Consider the following 20,062-nt stretch of genomic DNA (forward strand, 5'->3'; position numbering starts at 1 on the left):
CAACGTACACATCTGGCACGGTTCTTCTTCAACAAGACAAGAAATTTCAAATACCATTTATACTGACGCGATAAAAAAAATTAGAAATACTATAATTGCGCAAGAAACCCAGAATTACACTCTAATACAAGAACACACGCCAGATGCTTTGTTGACTGAACCTGTAATGACGCATTATTCAGGACACTAAAATAATACTCGTGCGGGGATGCATGTACAATTCTTAAATACTTGTGTGAACTGGGAAGATGTAAAGTAGCTGTTCCCATGAAATCTTTGGAAATGGTTATCGATTTTGTTTGATGCTAAAACAAAACATGGCGGGGTGTTGGTGCCTGTGATGGGAGACGGGAATTTTGATAGCAATGAGTTGTTTGTTTATGTTATTTGTTCGTTAGAGATTTAAAAACAGTAATGACAAACAAAAATAAAGACGTGTTGTTCTAATCGATAATCATTTCACCACACCGGGATTGCAATTTGGTGCTTTCTTTTATTTTGTTTGTTGTTATATGTCAGTACCATGGGTCTCGATTTCGATGTGTTGGAATTTTGTAGGAAGTTACGAACTTCCAAACAACCACCTTATGAATGTCCTCTTCCTGAATGTGGTAGAGTTTACAAAAGTCTTTGTGGTTTGCAGTACCATTTGGTGAATTTCGACCATAATGCTTCATCGCCGCAGACTTCCATACCTACTGGTAATTCAGTTTTATCAAAATTTACACAGAAATTACGTTTTTTTTTGAGCTGGTAATGAAGTTCGTTTTTGTTGCAGGAAGGAAAAAAAGCCGGGGATCTCATATCACTCGTACTCCAACAGCAACGTCAGATTTGCTCACCACTCCAACAAGAGAGGGCCTCACATATGCAGAAGCTCAAAAAATGGTTGAATTTGAGGTCGACGGAAAAATTAGTAGAGTTAGTATCCATGAACCACTACCGATTTTATCGAAGGAGGAATACGAAGAAACATTTGGAAATAATGAAGATATGGTGAGAAGTTTTTACATTCTGCCAAGCATTGTTTAAGCTATTGCTATAGAATGCATAATGAGGGAGATTGAGCCATCTCATTGTCATTGAACCACCCGAAGATGTCAACTTCCAAAAGGAGACATGAAGCTGCTCATTGTCGTTTGCCGTTGGAAAGCGATTTATGAGCTTTCATTGTTCTACGTTTAGAATTTTATTTTATGAACTTAATCGTCGATTACGTTTGCCGTATTTTCCTTTTGTCATATACTTAATTACATTTTTTTGTCTTGTTACACTTGGGCAAGATTCCCAGTGGTGCACTTTGTAACCAGTGTTTGATTGAAGTCGGCTGCTCAAGATAACCTTTAATATGACATCAGATTGGAGAAATTGAATCTAAAATAAAATAATTTTGTCTTGAGCAGTTTTAACTCGTATTTGGTTCACAGTACAGAAAATATTCTAAAACAGCAGCATTTTATTCTGGATCTCATACTTTGTTCAGTGCTTATGTAATGAATTCTGGCTTCATGTATGACTTCTGTAAGTTATTGCCATTTGATTCACTGTTGACAAAGAGAAGTGGCTTGGATGGCCACCTGTTAACTTTTATTTATTAATATGGGACAGGAAGAAATCACAAGATTCCAGCTGAATGTATATATTTGCGACCCTGTTGTCACCACAATACTTGTTGTATATTTCTTAACACATTGGCAGTTGGTAAATGGTATAATATATTGAAGACCGAATGAGGTTCGGAAGCATTCATTTGAGGTCAAAGAGGTTATTTTACATGTGTCATAATGCTATAGAAAACAAATAGGAAAAATGTTAGGTCTGGCCAGGGATGCAAAGTTCAGTGGTCATTCTTCGTACACATCATCTGTGTGTAGAATTTTTTTTGTTTTTTCCATTCAGAATGTAAAGTGAGATTTCAAGAATTGTTTCTGGTTTGCTGCTGTGCCATTTCTTAACATAACTGATTTTGAAATATTGATTCTTGATGTCATCGAAATGGCAGACATGAACCACTCATTAAAACCCAGTATGTGTAAAATACACATTGTAACAAGAAGTATAGCTTTCTGTGATATAACGTTCAGTGGTTTCCCCAACCCTCCATCCACCCCCTCACTCCTCCCCCTCCTCTTCCTCTTTCAAGGCATCATCATTACCCACAACTAATGCCACTATTGGTAGGTTCAGCTGACTCCTAATTTTATGTTGTGATTCTTCTGTTGTATGCAAATATAGTTCAAGTAATATTGGGTCTAGTAAACAATACAGGCCATTCGTAGGCATAATTCTTTGAAGAGTGATCTATGTTACATAGATGGTCTGTTGGAGAGCTTTTTGTTTTGTGTGTATGTTCTATATTTTTTTAATAATATGTCGTCAGTGTTGACTTAGATTGTGTTGTTTGCTAGACTACATGGGTCATTAGAGACGGTGATCCATTGGCAGGAACTGTAGTATAGAGTGTGTTTTATGATAGACTTATACTTTTTTTAATGGAATTGTGGGTTACAGACTTATGTAAAGACCTATGCCTAGGTTTGGTTGAAAAGTTATATTTGGCTTGTGAGTTGGCAAACCCAGTGAATGGATCACTACTATTTATCATCATTATTTAGTTTTCCGTGCATTGCACATTCTCTGCATAGGCCTATATTTATGACCATGGCCAATATCCCTACTTTCAGATATTTCTGGAATTAATAAACAATGCAATTCTGTACTGACAAACTGATGACATACATATATTAAAGCCTAAAGAATACTTCTCCAAATCACAACCAAGCTATAACCTTCCAATCTAACCTAGCACTCAGTCTGTGCTGTACTTCTGTCTGTCACCTCAACCTACATTACACCTATCTGGAAAAAAGCACAGGTGACTCCTGTATAAAAGGGTAGAAGTACGAACTTTCAAAATAACAGGCCAATATCCTTTACATAAGTATGATTTATAATTCTTGAATGTATTCACAGTTTGAATACGATAAATTACAGAAAAGCTTATACCCACAAACCAGCACAGGTCTGGAAAGCAATGCTTGTGTGAATCTGAGTTTGTCCTGTTCTCACAAGGTATCCAGCAAACCATGAATGAAGGCAACTGGCAGCCATATTCCTAGGTTTCTGGAAAGCATTTGATACATAGCAAACTGTTAATGAAGGAGAAAACATACAGAATCGGTTCTCAGATATGTGAGTCTCTTAAAGATTCCTTAAGTAATTGGTTAAGAGACAAGTGTACAGTCAGGAGTGCTCCAGGGAAGCATAGTAGGACAGCTGTTGTGATAAATGATCTGACGGATAGGGGCATTGTAATTTGTGATTGCCGATAGCACAGTGATATACAGGAAAGTATCATTGTTGAATGACTGTAGAAGGTTACAGAGTGATTTATATAGAACTTTCCTTTGGTGTGATAAATGGCCGCTTGCTCTAAATGTATGAAATGTAAGTTAATGCAGATGAGTAGGAGAAACAATCCTGCAATATTTGAATACAGTATTAGTTGTGTGATGCTTGACACAATCATATTGATTAATGGAAACAGTAGCTCATCTATAAAGGAAACTTGAGTGTAGAACACAAGTGTGATCCATTCTTGAGTACTGCTTTGGTCGTTTGAAATCCCCACTATGTCTGATTAAAGGAAGACAAGGCAGTGCATGTGTGCATGCGCGCACGCGCCTATATATACAGGGTGAAGCGAAATTCGCACACTCGGGCTTCACAGCACGACTCCTCACACACCATCGATAAAAGAGTCTCTCACAAAATTTCGGCCGGTGAGTACATCCGGCAGAAAAAGGATGTTAAAAGAGTGGCAGTCTGGTAACACTGTAACCACATGTATGGTAATAAGTCTGTCACCATGTATTAGTCATGCTATGCAGTTGGTGCAGTGGATAGAGTTTTGGGTTAGCATGCAGGAGGTCAAGGGTTCGATCCTGGGTTGGGACACATTTCTTTTATGTGCTGATTTCATTCTGACATTTCATACTGTAATATACAATGTTTCTTAGGTCGCACATATCTTAAATTTACAACATTTTGTAACACTGAACATAACAAGACGTGGTTAGGCAAATAAGAAATAGACGGTTGAAACGAATGACCTGTCATAGGACAGAATAACTACAAAGACAATGTCAATTTCGAGTTGCTAAAGATGATAGCACAATACAGTAACACAACATGTACTTGTCATTTATACTACATGTAAAATGAGCGCTCAGATGCCGCACATTACAAATCAGTGACAATAATAATGTCCATATTGATGACCACATGACCTTCACAACAGATTATGTTATCCTCAGAACAACAGATGCTCAGAGTGACATCCCTGCACGTCCAAGCATTGCACAACCCACCAGATCATACAGCTCTGGACCCTTCACAGCAAAGCTACGTCCACAGTAACAAGAGCAGCGTGAACACGTGCAACCAATTCTTCCACATTCATGGGTGGAGTAGACTACGTGTGCTCCTTCAGGTGTCCCAACAGGAAGAAATCCAGGCGATTTAGGTCAGGTGAATGTGGTATACAACTGGGCCTCCACATGTGGGCCATTTCCCTGAAATGTTCTATCCAAATACTGTTGCACATTAATTCCAGAGTGTTGAGGTGCACCATTATATTGGAACCATATCCTCCACTAAACATGTAGTGGAACGTCTTCCAGCGACACGGCAGGTAGTTTGAGAGGAATGCATGATGCCTTTGTGCAGTCAACCGGTCAGGCAACATGTAAGAGTCCAAACACGTGTCGCTCAATATTCCAGCCCAGACGTTTATACCAAAGTGAACTTGATATTTATGGTCGCGGGTGATGTGCGGATTAACCTCAAACCAATGGTGGACATTGTGCATATTTAAGACACCCTCGCAAGTAAATGCTGCTTCATTCAACCATATTACAGTTTTCATGAAGTCATTCTTGGTTTCCTGTTGTTGGAACCATTCACAGAATTGCATCCACTAATAGCGATCTGCAGGATGCAGATGTTGGTGTGAAAGCATAAGGACAGGGGTGCAGCCCATGCTCGTGCAGCACATTAACAACTGTGTGTTGCAAGACACGCAGCTGCCTTGCTACGCTACATGTAATTTGCTGAGCTGCTTCTTGGTGCATGACATCAAGAATAGCTTAGTCAGTAGCTTGAGTGCAGCGAGTCCATGGGCGACCTCTGTCACATGATGATGGAAAGAGGGAACCTGACTCTCAAAGACGCAGCTCCAGATTACGAAACACATTTTTACCTGGATGGCGTTGCCAAAGATATCTAGCACCATGTTCATGAGCGGCAACACCAGCCTGGTTATCAAATGTACCAAGGACCAGAAGCATATCCACGTATTCATCATTTGTGTATGCCATACGTCTGCTGCACTGGTTTAGAAGTTTATAATGAGAAAATTAGATATGTGTACACGTGTACATTGGAGTCAGTCATCAGCGCATTACTCCGCTTGCAACTAGTCCCTGTCTGGTGGACAGCGCATACAGTATAAAAATGCCATCAGTACTGTGCACTGTTTCACCTAATGCGTATTATCCCTCCGACAGATATTGTTGTGCATGATTCATCCCAACACTGCTAATTGTGAAATGTTTGGTTTCGAATTACACTGTTTCCCTTATGGTAATAGGCACGATGTTTCCACAGTCTCATCGACAGAATAATAATAATAATAATAATAATAATAATGCATTGAGATACACTATGTGATCAAAAGTATCCGGGCACCTGGGTGAAAATGATGTACAAGTTTGTGGCACCCTCCATTGGTAATGCTGGAATTCAATATGGTGTTGGCCCACCCTTAGCCTTGATGACAGCTTCCACTCTCACAGGCATACATTCAATCAGTTTCTGGAAGGTTTCTTGGGGAATGGCAGCCCATTCTTCATGGAGTGCTGCACTCAGGAGAGGTATCTAAGTAGGTCACCGAGGCCTGGCACGAAGTCGGCGTTCCAAAACATCCCAAGGGTGTTCTGTAGGATCCAGGTCAGGCCTCTGTGCAGGCCAGTCCATTACAGGGATGTTACTGTCATGTAACCACTCAGCCACAGGCCGTGTATTACGAACAGGTGCTCGATCATGTTGAAAGATGCAATAGCTATCCCTGAATTGCTCTTCAACAGTGGGAAGCAAGAAGGTGCTTAAAACATCAACATAGGCCTGTGCTGTGATAGTGCCACACACAACAACAAGGGGTACAAGCCCCCTCCATGAAAAACACGACCACACCATAACTCCACTGCCTCCGAATTTTACTGTTGCCACCACACACACTGGTAGATGACTGACGTTCACCTGGCATTCACCATACCCACACCCTGTCATTGGATCATCACATTGTGTACTATGATTCGCCACTCCATACAATGCTTTTCCACTGTTCAGTTGCCCAATGTTTACGCACCTTGACCAAGCGAGGTGTCGTTTGGCATTTACCGGCATGATGTGTGGCTTATAAGCCGCCGCTCGACCACGAAATTCAAGTTTCCTCATCTCCCGCCTAACTGTCATAGTACTTGCAGTGGATCCTGATGCAGTTTGGAATTCCTGTGTGATGTTCTGGATAGATGTCTGCCTATTACACATTACGACCCACTTTAACTGTTGGGGGTCTCTGGCAGTCAACAGACGAGGTCAGCCTGTATACTTTTGTGCTGTACGTGTCCCTTCATGTTTCAACTCCACTATCACATAGAAATAGTGGACCTAGGGATTTTTAGGAGTGTGGAAATCTTGCGTACACATGGATGACACAAGTGACACCCAATCACCTGAACACATTCGAAGTCGGTGAGTTTCGCGGAGTGCCCCATTCTGCTCTCACTATGTCTAATGACTATTGAGGTTGCTGATATGGTGTAGGTGGCAGCACAATGCACCTAATGTGAAAAATGTGTGTTTTCGGGGGTGTCTGGATACTTTTGATTACATAGTGTATGTACTAGACAGTATGCGGTTACCAGACTCAGTGTTGAAAGGCATAATTAGTGGGACCATGGTGATAACACATGTAAATAGTACCCAAGTTTGGACGTTATTTGCAAAGCACATTGCTAGTCCTGCTGGTAACGTAAGGGCCTAACAAAATGTAATGGACCTGTACAAGGCAAGAATAATAGTTCGTAATAATGAATGGGACTGTTGGAGGAGGGTACAAAGGAAACAGGTTTCACATCTAGTGGGAGAAGTGGTGCGAATAAATTCACGCCCACGACGTGGAAAGGGCTTCTTTCAAAGCTGACCAGTTTTCCATTTCTATGATTATAGTATGTAAGTGCAAATGTTCTCTAGAGGACCCACTGCAATCGCTTCTGATGATTAAGGTGCCAGATACCATACCACCAGGAGTACATTTATCAAATAAAAAACATATGCCTTAACCCAGGATCAAACCATCGACCTCCTCTATCCACTGCACCAACTGTACATCATGACAAATATGTGCTGACAGGAAGTTACCATGCAAGTGGTTACAGTGTTGCCAGATTTCCACTCTTTAACATCCTTTTTCTGCCGGATGCACTTGCCGGGCGAAATTTTCAGAGAGAGAGAGAGAGAGAGACTAACAAATTTAAGAAGTAAAAACCTAAATTTACAATTTGTAACTAACCTTTAAAAATTTCTTTTTAGTTTACAAAATCACAGAATGCCAATTTTTCTTTTACATCACCACGTACAACTGGTCTAACCAGTAACAATGTCGTCTCTGCTCCAGCTATCTGTATTTTGTAAGTATTGATCAATAAAAATTTTAAAAATCGCATTTTTAAGAGTTTTTACAAATTATTTATGTGGCTTCCTCATCACAAATTTTATGACTATTTTACAGTATATTATTTGGTTATTGTGTTATTCATTGGTGCAATTACAGTGGGCAATTTTTTGTGTGTAAAGTGTGTGCCATATTTACCATTTAATTTCTAGTATAATCTGAGCATGTTGGCAACACTGTTTTCAGCTCTCTTTCGTTTGTTATTAACACACCTGAACTTGCACATAAATCATCGTGCTTAGGGTTGTGTGTGTGGCTTGAAGATTTTATTATATACGGTGTAAGTGAGGGAATGCAGTAGTGAAAGGATCGGATGAATGGACTGTAAAAACAGACAAGAAGATTGTGTCTAAGAAAAGTGGAAAAATGCTTCACGATTGTTAGAAATCTAGCTGAGTTATTGCAGAAATATCTTGGTCCTCAAGTAGCTGTGGTACGTCACATTCATTGCGAAGGAGTTATACTCTAGTATGTACGACACTCGGTGTGTGTGTGTGTGTGTGTGTGTGTGTGTGTGTGTGTGTGTCATGACTGCTAGATGAAACAGTTCCTTTGACACCTCTTGGTCAGTCATACGCTTTCAAATGGCTATCATCAGGTGATTGGTGTGCAGTTTCTATTTCCCAAGTGCTGCTGTTGTTGGATCATCCTTGTCGACATGCAAATTCAGCCTGGCTACCCAAGTTCATTGAGAAGCAAGTGGCAAAACAAATGATCTCTTTTCAGAAATGCATTGTAGGCTTACAGTGTGAATCTTTTTTAGTAGACTTGCCGTGGAGTACATCCATATACCAGGTGTACCAGTATGAAATGAGCGTTAAGATACAAATGTGTTGATAGGGAACATTTGTTGTGAACAAACCTTAATTTTTTTTGTGTGGTTGGTATGACATATGTCAAAGATATTTAGTATACATCAACTCATGGAACAAACACCATCATATGTTTTCATCGTGTTAACAATGTCGAATTTTGTACCAGAAAGTGATGATTTGCGGAAAGCATTAATTTTTCATTTTCATTTGAAAAAATAGTGCTCCAGAGTCGGATTGAATGCTTGTCGAGGCATATGGTGATCATGCTGTATCAGAAGCAACATGCAAAAGATGGTTTCAACGGTTCGGAAATAATGATTTTGATGTAAGAAATGAAGAACGTGGAAGATCACCAAAAATGTTCGAAGATGCCGAATTGCAAGCAATATTGGATGAAGATGATACTTTGAGTCAGAAGCAAATGGCAGCAATGCTAAATTTTGCACAACAAACAATTTCTGACTGTTTGAAAGCTATGGGAAATATCCAAAAGTGTGGAAAATGGGTGCCACATGAATTGAATGAAAGACAGATGGAAAACTGAAAAACCATTTGTCAAATTTTGCTTCAAAGAAATGAAAGAAAATCGATTTTTCTTCAAATTGTTACTGGCGATGAAAAATGGATTTATTTTAAGAATCCTAAACGGGAAAAATCGTAGGTTAATCCGGGACAACCATCAACTGCAAAACAAGATTGATTCGGCAAGAAGACAGCGCTCTGTGTTTGGTGGGATCAGAAAGGTGTGGTGTATCATGAGCTTCTAAAACCCGGTGAAACTGTAAATACTAATTGCTACAGACAACAAATGATCAATTTGAACTATGCATTGATCGAAAAAAGACCAAAATGGGCCAGAAGACAGGGCAAAGTAATTTCTTTACATGACAATTCACCTGCACACAAAGCAAAACTGGTTCAGGATACAATCAAAACACTTGAATGGGAGCTGCTACCCCACCCACCGTATTCACCGGACTTGGCACCTTCCGACTACCATTTGTTTTCATCAATGGGACACGCATTGACTGAGGAACAGTTCGATTCCTACGAAGAAGTCGAAGATTGGGTGTCTGATTGGGTCGCTTCAAAAGACAAACATTTCTATTGGTGTGGTGTCCACAAATTGCCTGAAAGGTGGTCAAAATGTATAGAAAGCAATGGTCAGTACTTTGAATAAAATGTTTTTACTTTTCAATTCAAAATTAGTGTTTCATTTTCACAAAAAAACGCTCATTTCATACCGGTAGGCCTGGTACATACTCTGTCAGCCACTGTACGGCGCATTGTGGAGAGTGTTTTTTACCACTACCAGTCAATTCCTTTCCAGTTCCACTTGCAAATAGAGTGAGGGAAAAATGTCTTTTTATATCCCTCTGTATGAGCCTTAGTTTCTCGTATTATTGTTGTCCTTACACACAGTGTATGTTGGAGGCAACAGAATCGTTCTGCAGTCTGCTTCAAAATGCCTGTTCTCTAAATTTTCTCAGCAATGTTTCTTGAAAAGAACGCTGCCTTTGCTCCAGGGATTCCCATATGAGTTCCCAAAGCATCTGTGCAACACTTGCTTGTTTTTTGAACCTACCAGTAACAAATCTAGCAGATCTCGTCTGAATTGCATCAATGTCTTCCTTTAATATGGCGTGCTGTGGATCCCAAAGACTCGAGCAGTACTCAAGAGTAGGTCACACTAGTTTCCTATATGCAGTCTCCTTTACAGGTGAACCACACTTTCCTAAAATTCTCCCAATAAACCGAAATCAACCATTCGCCTTCCCTGTCACAGTCCTCGCATACTCATTCCATTTCATATTGCTTTGCAACATAACATTCAGGTATCAAGAGGTGTGACTGTGTCAAGTGGGACACTACTAATGCTGTACCTGAACATTAGAGTTTGATTTTCCTGCTCATTCGCATTAACATATATTTTTCTACATTTAGAACTAGCTGCTATTCATCACACCATGTAGAAATTTTGCCTAAGTCATCTTGTATCCTTCTCCAACTACTCAGATTTGAAGCTTTACTGTACACCACGGAATCATCAACAAACGACCACTGATTGTTGCCCATCCTCTCTGCCAAATCATTTATGTGTATAGAGAACAATAGCGGTCCCATCACACTTGTCTGCGGCACTGCTGACTATACCTTTCGCTCTGATAAACACTCGCCATCTAGCACAACATACAGGGTTCTGTAACTTAATAATTGTCTTCAAGCCACTCTCATATCTGTGAACCGATTCCGTATGCTCATACCTTTATTACCAGATTGCAGTGGGGCACAGTGTCAGATGATTTCTGGAAATCTATAAATACATAATCTGCCTATTGCCCTTCATTTCAGCCATAGTTTACAGTACATCATGCAAAAAAAGCAGCAAGCTGAATTTTGCATGAGCAATGATTTCTAAAGCCATGCTGATGTAGGATATAAGATTTCAGTCTCATGAAAATGTGTGATATTCGAACTGAGAATATGTTCAAGAATTCTGCTGTAAACCAATGTTAGAGATATCTGTCGGTAATTTTGCAGGTCTGTTTTTTTATTCTTCTTATATACAGGAGCCACCTGAGCTTTTCAGTTGCTTGGGACTTTGCGCTGGGCAAAAGATTCACAATAAATGCAAGCTAGGTAAGGGGCTAGTACTGTACAGCACTCTTTATAAAACTGAAGGGGCATCCCATGCAGTCCTGTTGACTTATTTGCCTTCAAATCTTTCAGTTGTTTCTAAAAGCCACGAATTCGTGATCAGTGGTCAAATGACAGTATGTTTGTACAATTCTCCAGCATGAACAATTTTTTGAATGTGAAATTCAAAATTTCCTTTTGATATCTACAACTTTCGCACTGGACTCATCAACAAGTAAGTGGATGGAAGTCTTGCACCCCCCATTGCGATTTTACATAGAACCAGAATTTTCTCAGGTTCTCTGCCATTCTTTTGATAGGGTGTAATGGTGGTAGTTATTGTATGCTTCATACGTAGTAAATCTTCTCACAGACACACAAATATCTAGTAACCTTTGCTTGTTGTCATGTGCGTTCAGTTTTGAACTGAAAGTGCAGTAGCATCTGCTTTGTTAACATTTGCTGAATTTCGTTATTAAACCTGCTGTAAGGACAGATCCATCACGTTAGGTACACTAGGATGTGCCTTGGAAGCAGAACTCGTGGGCGAATCAATCGTCACCTGAGGTGGCCCATGTGATGCCATTCTCCGCCACGACTAATCCATAAGGCAGCAGCATGAAGGTGACTGACCGTAGCCAAAAGCGCATTCAGCTCTTTGCAAACTGTAACCATCTCCTCCTGTACCTGCAAACAGCATCCACACGTCCTACCTATCCTAGCAACATTAGCTGAAGAAGTAAACTGGAAAAGTAGACAGAATCCTAGATATGCAACTTTCTGCTCTTCTGATGTGTTACCAATGGACGATGATGTCGTAATGAGCTATGTAATTGGTTGTTGAGAAGAAATGAAAATTGTGCTACAGACTGTGAGATTAACCCTCTTAAACAGAAAAACATGCACAAAATTTAAGAAATATACTACAAGGAAAATCACAGGAAAAGATAAAACATCTACGGTAACTAGCTACTGTGTTGATCTGTATCAGCCAAGAGCTGCGGCTTCAAGTAGTTGAAATATAAACCCAGGTAAAAAAAAAGCACTCGGCAATAAATCAATTGTCTAGCAAAGTTTAGAAGCTCTTTGCCTTACATTTCAAACCCTGAACCCATGTAGGAAATACCAATTCACGGAACACTGGGAAGAAATAAAGTCAAGACGAACAAAGTACAAATTTGTGAGAAATAACTAACAGAAAAGTGCATAAGCGAGCATGCATTTCTATATCTAAATTTGTTATAAAATGCTTGAACAAAATCAAAAATTGTTTTCCCACTTGCTATAAAATGTAATTACTTTGACTCAGAAATATTGATAGTGCATTACATTTACTCAACGGCAGCAAACATTTTAAATATTTAAGTGTCAATTTTTTTTTTTTACTTGGAGTTTGGATAAGCCTAACTTAAAAAAAAATTTTGCACAGGGAAATATTGCCCATTCTGATTGCACCTTTCATAAGTACAATGGCCAAATAATATACCAAACAATTTACAAGGTGTGATTGGAAAGTTTTAAGAATGGGCTTGTAATTGTACAATGGTGTTACGTACATGCTACTGTGAAGCATCTCCTTCAAAATAGTCCCTTTCTGACTGAACACACCAACGCCAACGGTGTTTCCACTTTTGAAAAAATTCCTGGAATTTTTTTTCTGGAGTGTGGTTAGGACGCTCTCCGTCTTTGCCTGGATGTCTTCAGTCGAGTCAAATTGCTTCCCTTTCTGTGAAAATTTCAGTTTAGGAAACAGGTAGTAGTCTGCAGAGGCCAAATCGGGGGAATATGGCAGTTGTGGAAGCACAGGGATTATGAATTTGGTCAAAATAAATGATGGAGAAGGCACGATTAGCTGGAGCATTGTCATGGTGTAGCACCCAACTCCTGTCTTTTCACAATGCAGGCTTTTTCTTCCACACCTTTTCGTGCAAACGTTGAAGGACACATTTGTAGTATTTCTGGTTAATTGTCTGTCGCCCAGGAGTAAATTTACGAAGCACAGTAATGGTAGAATCGGAAAAATGTCACCAACATTGTCTTCACCTTCGACCAACTTTACCATGCTTTTTTTGGTCATGGTGAACCTGGTTTCAGGATAATATCCATATACCCATGATTCGTCTTCAGAAATTACCCTATTTAACAAATCTGGATCAGTTTTTGTCCAATTAATCAATTCTTGGCACACTTCAAGTCAGTATTGTCTCTGGTCACTGGACAACACTTTTGGAATGAATATTGCGGACACTCGACGCATTTTCAGACCTTCAGTTAAAATTGACTGAACTACATAGAAACTTAAATTAAGCTCATCAGCCATCTGTCTAATTGTAAGTCTTCGATTAGAGCGCACTAAGTCACAAGCTTTCACGACATTTTCATTCGCTCCTAACGTGGAAGGATGGCCGGACCGTAGTTCATCTCCAAATGATTTGCAGCCATTTTTAAAACTGTTGACCCTGATAAAAACATTTGACTGGCTCATACAATTATCTCCAAAAGCTGTTTTTAATAGTTTGTAAGTCTCAGAAGTTGATTTCCTGGTTTTAAAACAAAATGTTACACAAACTCGTTGCTTCGTTTTTACGTTCGTTTTCATGCAGACAGAATGCAGCAACAAGCCCTAACAGACACGAACTCAATCATCTGCCACAATGAACTGAGTAAAGGAAACGTAGTTTACTGTCAGAGGGCGTTCAAGAACAAGGCAATGACTCACTCCCCACCCTCTGTGTACCTGCCTGCCAAACCAGTAAGCATTAGTGGATCCATTCTTAAAACTTTCCAATCACACCTTGTATAATATTCAGGGGGAGAGTTTTAGAGAAAATAATTTCTAAAGAATCAAAAAATTTCAGATTCATTTATGTTAAGAAATATTTGGGCAAGTTAAGAAGATAAGATATTAATGTCATTGCCGAAAGTTATAGTCTCATCCACAAATGATGTAGGTTCGTGCATGCCAAGTCACAGACAGGAATGATATTATTGATGATTCCAAGTGACAGTTGGGTATGTGCAAACACATGCTTTTGACTTCAAGGAAGCGTATGTACTGCAAATTATGTCTCTTGCTTGCTTATGCAGAATTTACCACATACCATCACCATCAACGATAACAACTTGCAACAAACAAAATAGAAATTCATTACACAACTTGCTACGATCGTGTTTAATTCTTGCATTAGCTACAGCATTCAGAACAGAGCACTCAGAACACTACAGAGCACTCATTGGCTGCCGCAGTATGAGCGAAATAGGTACACAGAACAAGCCTAAACTCGACCGCCATTGTTTGTGACTTCAAACTATAGTCTAGATTCCATATTATCATTTATCAAGACAGTTAACATCCTATGACAATTCATATTTTCAAAACACAATTTTGAAGTTTGCAAAAAGTTACAAATTTTGTATTTTATTTTTCCACATTAAAGGTGATATGTTGTTTTCAAGTTATATTAATATGAAAATATAGTTCTGAAAGGTGCATGTGTTACTCATGTCTGATGGTATTGTGGACAAAGTTTTAATTAAAAATAATTTCAGATCTCTATTGCTTGTAGATTTTTAATTGCATGTTCTTATTTTCCCTTTCGTTAAGAAATTTCCATGAATACCATCATTTAAATAAGTATATAATATTTTAACCAATCAACAGACAATGAAAATATTTTAATTTTTTATATATATGTGGAACTTCAACATACACTTTTTTTTCCAGATACTGAAATACTGATGTGACACATTTATTTATTTATTTATTTATTTATTATTTATTTATTTATTTATTTCTTGTTCCGTAGATCCAGTTAGTGAGTCAATCACATGGATATGGAACGTGTCAAATTGTACAGGTTTCAATTTAAACTTAAAATAAATACAAGGGCAATTCAATGGCAAATTGTACATAGTTTAAGTAAGACATACTATAAATACAGTAACAGATACAATGTCAGCTAGATAACATAACTACCATTTGACAGAAAAAGGAGTTTCAAATAAAGGTTAAAGATAAGAGCACAAAGTTAAATCAGATATTAGGCCAACAAGAGTAAATACATGTACAGCCAATCTGTTGTTACAAAAAGTGCGCTAATGCCCAAATGCACAATAAAATCAATTGAACTACTTCTAGACACAATAAGTTTAGTGATGGTATACATTTTCTTTCAGGTATTCATCCACAGTATAATAAGATTTCTCTGTCAGGTAATCTTTGAGAACTTGTTTAAATTTTGGCAGTTCTGTATGAACACATTTGATATGTAGTGGTAGAGCATTGAACAGCTTAATGCTGGAGTAGTAAGCTCCTTTTTGTACCAGAGTGAGACGTTTCATTTCTAAATGTAGATTGTTTTTGTTTCTGGTGTTATAACCATGGAATTTACTGTTGTCTTGGTAGATGGAATAATTTTTGCACTCAAAGGTCAGCAAGGAAAAAATATACTGTGAGGCAGTTGTTAGGATACCTATCTTCCGAAACAAGTGCCTGCAAGAGTGTCTTTGATGGACCCCACACATTATTCTGATTGCTTTTTTTTTGGATGGTGAAAACTTTTTTTGCAAGTGGTTGGTTCCCCCAGAATATGATAGCATATGACATCAATGAGTGGAAGTAGCCAAAGTAGGCAACCTTAATAGTGTCAACTTCAGCCACTGAAGAAGTTACCCGTAATGCAAATGTTGCCGAGCTAAGTTTTTTACATAGATGAAGAATGTGAACTGACCAATTACATTTACTGTCTATGTAAGCACCCAGGAATTTTGTGTCTTCAACTTTCTGTATTGGTTGATCTCTACATTTTATGTTAATTTCATCGGGATTACTTTGTGATGTATGGAACCTCATATAATGAGTTTTATCTGCATTGAGCGAGAGACCATTTGAGGAGAACCAATTTAAGATGTCATTAAAAACAGTATTTGTAGTTTTTTCAAGATCATGATCAATCAAATCGTCAATTAGAATTGTGGTATCATCGGCAAACAGGGTAAATTTGCTGTTTGTCTCAGAAAAAAGAGGAAGATCATTAATAAAGATGAGGAAAAGCAGTCAGTGTTGACCTTTTTGTTTTGAGACAAAATTGGACATCTTCAATACACTCCCCGTCTCCACTAGACCTATGTAGGCAAACATACAATCTAAACTATCACTCATAAGAACTAAACAACATATTTTAAGTAGAACATGACATGTACAACTGAAATACACAATAAAAACATTGAAGTTAGCATATTCAAGTTTTTAATATGTTTGAAGATATTAATACCAAGAACATTGCCTACTCAAAAACCCGTATTCCTGTGGGGGGGGGGGGGGGGGTCTTGTTACTTTATTGGATTTTATTCAAATAATATTTTCGTGTTATTGCTGACAGCAGTTGTTGGTTGTTTGTTAAGGCTCATACCTTTACCATGTTAATGATGCCATAGGTCTACAGCTGCATTATCATGCTATTAACTGGTACTGTCATATATTTATAGAATTGTCAGTGAAAATGCATCTTTGAAGTTTTAAGAAAGTCCATTTATGTGATAAATGATGATGAAATTTTTAACATCGGCTTGTTGCACAATCCTCGAACATATTGTCAGTTTGAATATAATAAATTTCCTCAAGAGGGAAATGCTTCTGGTGCCAAATAAGCAGGGTTTTAGAAAGCATTGCCCATGTGAAACTCAGTTTGCCGTTTTCTCACATAAAATCCTGCAAACTATGGGTGAATAGCAACAGGCAGATTCCATATTCCTGGATTTCCATAAAGAATTTGACACAGTGCATTACTGCCAACTGTTAACAAAGGTACAAGCTTACAAAATAGATTCTCAGGTTTTTGACTGGGCTGAAGACTTCATAGAAAACAATATATTGTTCTTGACAGTGAGTGTTTATCAGAGACAAAGGTATTGTCAGGGGTGCCCCAGGGAAGTGTGATAGGACTGCTATTATTTTCTATGTATGTAAATGATCTGGCAAACAAGGTAAGCAGCAGGATGCAGCTATTTACTGAAGATGTTATGGTGTATGGGAAGGTGTCGTAATTGGGTGAGCGTAGGATGCTACGAGATGACTTGGACAAAATTTCTAGTTGGTGTGATGAACGGCAGCTAGCTCTAAATTTAGAGAAATGTAAGGTAATGCAGATGAGTACCAGAAATAAAAAGTTGAAAATTAGCAGTGTGCTGCTTGACAGTCACTTCAATTAAATATTGAGGCATAACATTGCAAAGCAATATGAAATAGAATGAGCTTGTAAGAATTGTAGTAGCGATAACAAATATTTGACTTTGGTTTATTGGGAGAATTGTAGCAAAATACGATTCATCTGTAAAGGAGGCTGCACTTAGGACACTAGTGTGACCCTTTGTTGGAGTCTGTTTGAATGTTTAGGATCCACACGAGGTCAGATTAAAGGAAGATACCAAAGGAATTCAGAGGCAACCTGCTAGATTTGTTACTGGTAGGTTTGAACAACATGCAAGTATTACAGAAGTGCCTTAGGAACTGAAATGGGAGTCACGGGAGGGAAGGCAACTTTCTTTTCGAGGAGCAGTATTGAGAAAATGTAGAGAACCAGCATTTGAGGCTGACTGCAGAACAATTCTACTACCGCTAACATACATTCTGCGTGAGGACCGTGAAGGAAAGATTAGAGAGATTAGAGCTTGTGTGGAGGCATATAAACAGTCATTCTTCCCTTGCCCTATTTGCGAGTGGAACAGGAAATGAAATGACTATATCCGAGTTGGCTTAAGTTGATCCCTGACAGTTGGAGATGGCAGCTTCACGGACCTACGTCAACTGATACTGTAATGCAACTTTGTAAACGTCTCTTTGGCAATACCTCATTGTTGTCAGATCTCTGTAGACAGCTACTACTATTTGCGCTTGCAACCGTCAGTGCTTCGCAGTTGAAAGCTGGCAACAGGGCTGTGAGCTGTTGGGGATCATCTTATACTGTCTAGAATGTAGTAGTGGTACAGGATACTGTCCACCACGTGCCGTACAGTGGCTTGTGGAGTATGTAAGTAGATGTAGATTCTTTTAATGTATTCCATTTGAATTTGTTGATAATCTTTTTATGTCTATTTATGTTGTTGCAATATATTGTAGAGCAGTTTTGATTTATTTATTTCTCAGTGTTCAGTATTGTGTATCATTCTGTCATTGGCAGTTAAATTTGACTTGTTGAAAAATAAAACTGATCAGAACAAGAAATTTAATTACACATTCCAGTATTCTTTGTGATTGGTGACAATTTATCGTCTTTTCTGTTTGTAGTGTTTCATGTGTTAATGATGCAAATTTCTTTCTTTGATGTAAATCATCTGTTTGCTAAGGCTTAAAGTGTATGTACAGATATATTAGTTGCAACAGGAAGATTTTGTGTCGCTCAGTTACTTGGTATGTTTTCTTAGTGTGGCACCCATGGCACAAATGATGGGAGAACTAGCGCTGCAGAAGAAAAAGTAAAACTACCAGAACCATGTTTCACAGTTCTTGATAACTACAACATAAGTGACGCACCACCACGTCCAAATTCGTACATCAGGTAAGTGAGAAATTATTTCAGTAATGCTATCATATACTGAATCTGTTTTTCTACTACATTGCCCCCTTCCCCCTTTTTTTTCATTTTTTCTTTTGACTACAATGCTGTCCCTAGAAGCTGTCCGATATGTGGAATCAAATGTAGACTGCTAATGATTGATGTGAAAGTGACAGTATAGGAATCTTTTGGTATGTTATCTTTTGGTATGTTATTCAATAATGTCTCCTTACTTTTATGTTCGATGTATTCTGTGCTTTTATCACATTGGTACCCCAGTCTAAAACATCAAGTGAGTGCACTTGCTGTCTTGAAAGTTGCCGTCTTACAGCAGGGGCACACTTATTCCTCCAAGCAGTCAGAAAGCAAGTTATCTCTGAACATCAGGCACAACTGTAAGAATAATATTTTTCAATGTCCACGTATACACCATGGTAATGCTGACAGTACTGCCATCTGACCATGAACATCTTGATCTGAAGATTGTTATTTGGTCAAAACTTATCACAAAAAGGAGTAAAGTGCAATATTGACTGCTTCAAGTTCATTTATTTGCTTCTATGCCATGGCTGTTAAAAATTCATAGACCCAACCGTGACAGTGAGTTCTCACAATTCTCCGATTACTCTCAAGAATGACGTTCATAGATTAAAGTATGGTACTGAATCACCACCCCTAAAATCTTGGTTGTAGTGATGGTCTGATCTGTAATGGAGCCCAAGGTCTAAGTTAGGGTAAGAGGGTGACAATTTGGCTGCGATTTGGCTAAGACAATGAATGTAATATCGTAAAATCTGAGTGAGATAACAAATTGACAGGTAGTGAAGCCTGCTGATTACATCCATTCCTCATTGGAAAAATGCAGGGGGGGGGGGGGGGGGTTCCAAATGTAACTTTTACCCATTCATGAATAAGATATATGCCACTGAATAGTAATAATTTCTAAGTTTGTTGGGCTTCATCACCTGTGTAAAGGTGTCATTTACTCTCCCTGGAGATGAAAATGGCAATGGTGTTCACTGCACTTTTAATGGCAGTAGTTGTATTTACTCTTGTGGTTGTTGCTCTATGTTTTGACTACCAAAGAATACTTTCCACAGACAGATTTTTTTTTTTTAGTTCCATTTTCAGAAGTGCACTGTTTAATGACAATTGAAACATTCTCTCATAATTTGTTGAAAATGCTTGTGTAGTGAATACTTGAGATTCTGGTAGTCACTATTTAGAAGACTGTCTGTGTTATTCTTCTCGAACAGCAGCAA

The 20,062-nt window shown here is 38.5% G+C and overlaps 1 protein-coding gene across 2 annotated transcripts in view; it reads left to right on the forward strand.

The window, feature by feature from the left end:
• The first annotated feature begins 317 nt into the window (after positions 1-317).
• LOC126418486 (peregrin) overlaps positions 318-20,062 on the forward strand; it is a 259,171-nt gene continuing 239,426 nt past the window's right edge. For both annotated transcript variants that reach the window (XM_050085261.1, XM_050085262.1), the window contains exons 1-3: positions 318-701; positions 779-996; positions 18,670-18,803. In XM_050085261.1, the coding sequence (XP_049941218.1) occupies positions 524-701; positions 779-996; positions 18,670-18,803 (530 nt within the window). In that variant the 5' untranslated portion in view covers positions 318-523. The remainder of the gene's footprint in view (positions 702-778; positions 997-18,669; positions 18,804-20,062) is intronic.

This window comes from Schistocerca serialis, chromosome 9 (assembly GCF_023864345.2).
Source record: "Schistocerca serialis cubense isolate TAMUIC-IGC-003099 chromosome 9, iqSchSeri2.2, whole genome shotgun sequence".
NCBI classification, from domain to species: domain Eukaryota; kingdom Metazoa; phylum Arthropoda; class Insecta; order Orthoptera; family Acrididae; genus Schistocerca; species Schistocerca serialis.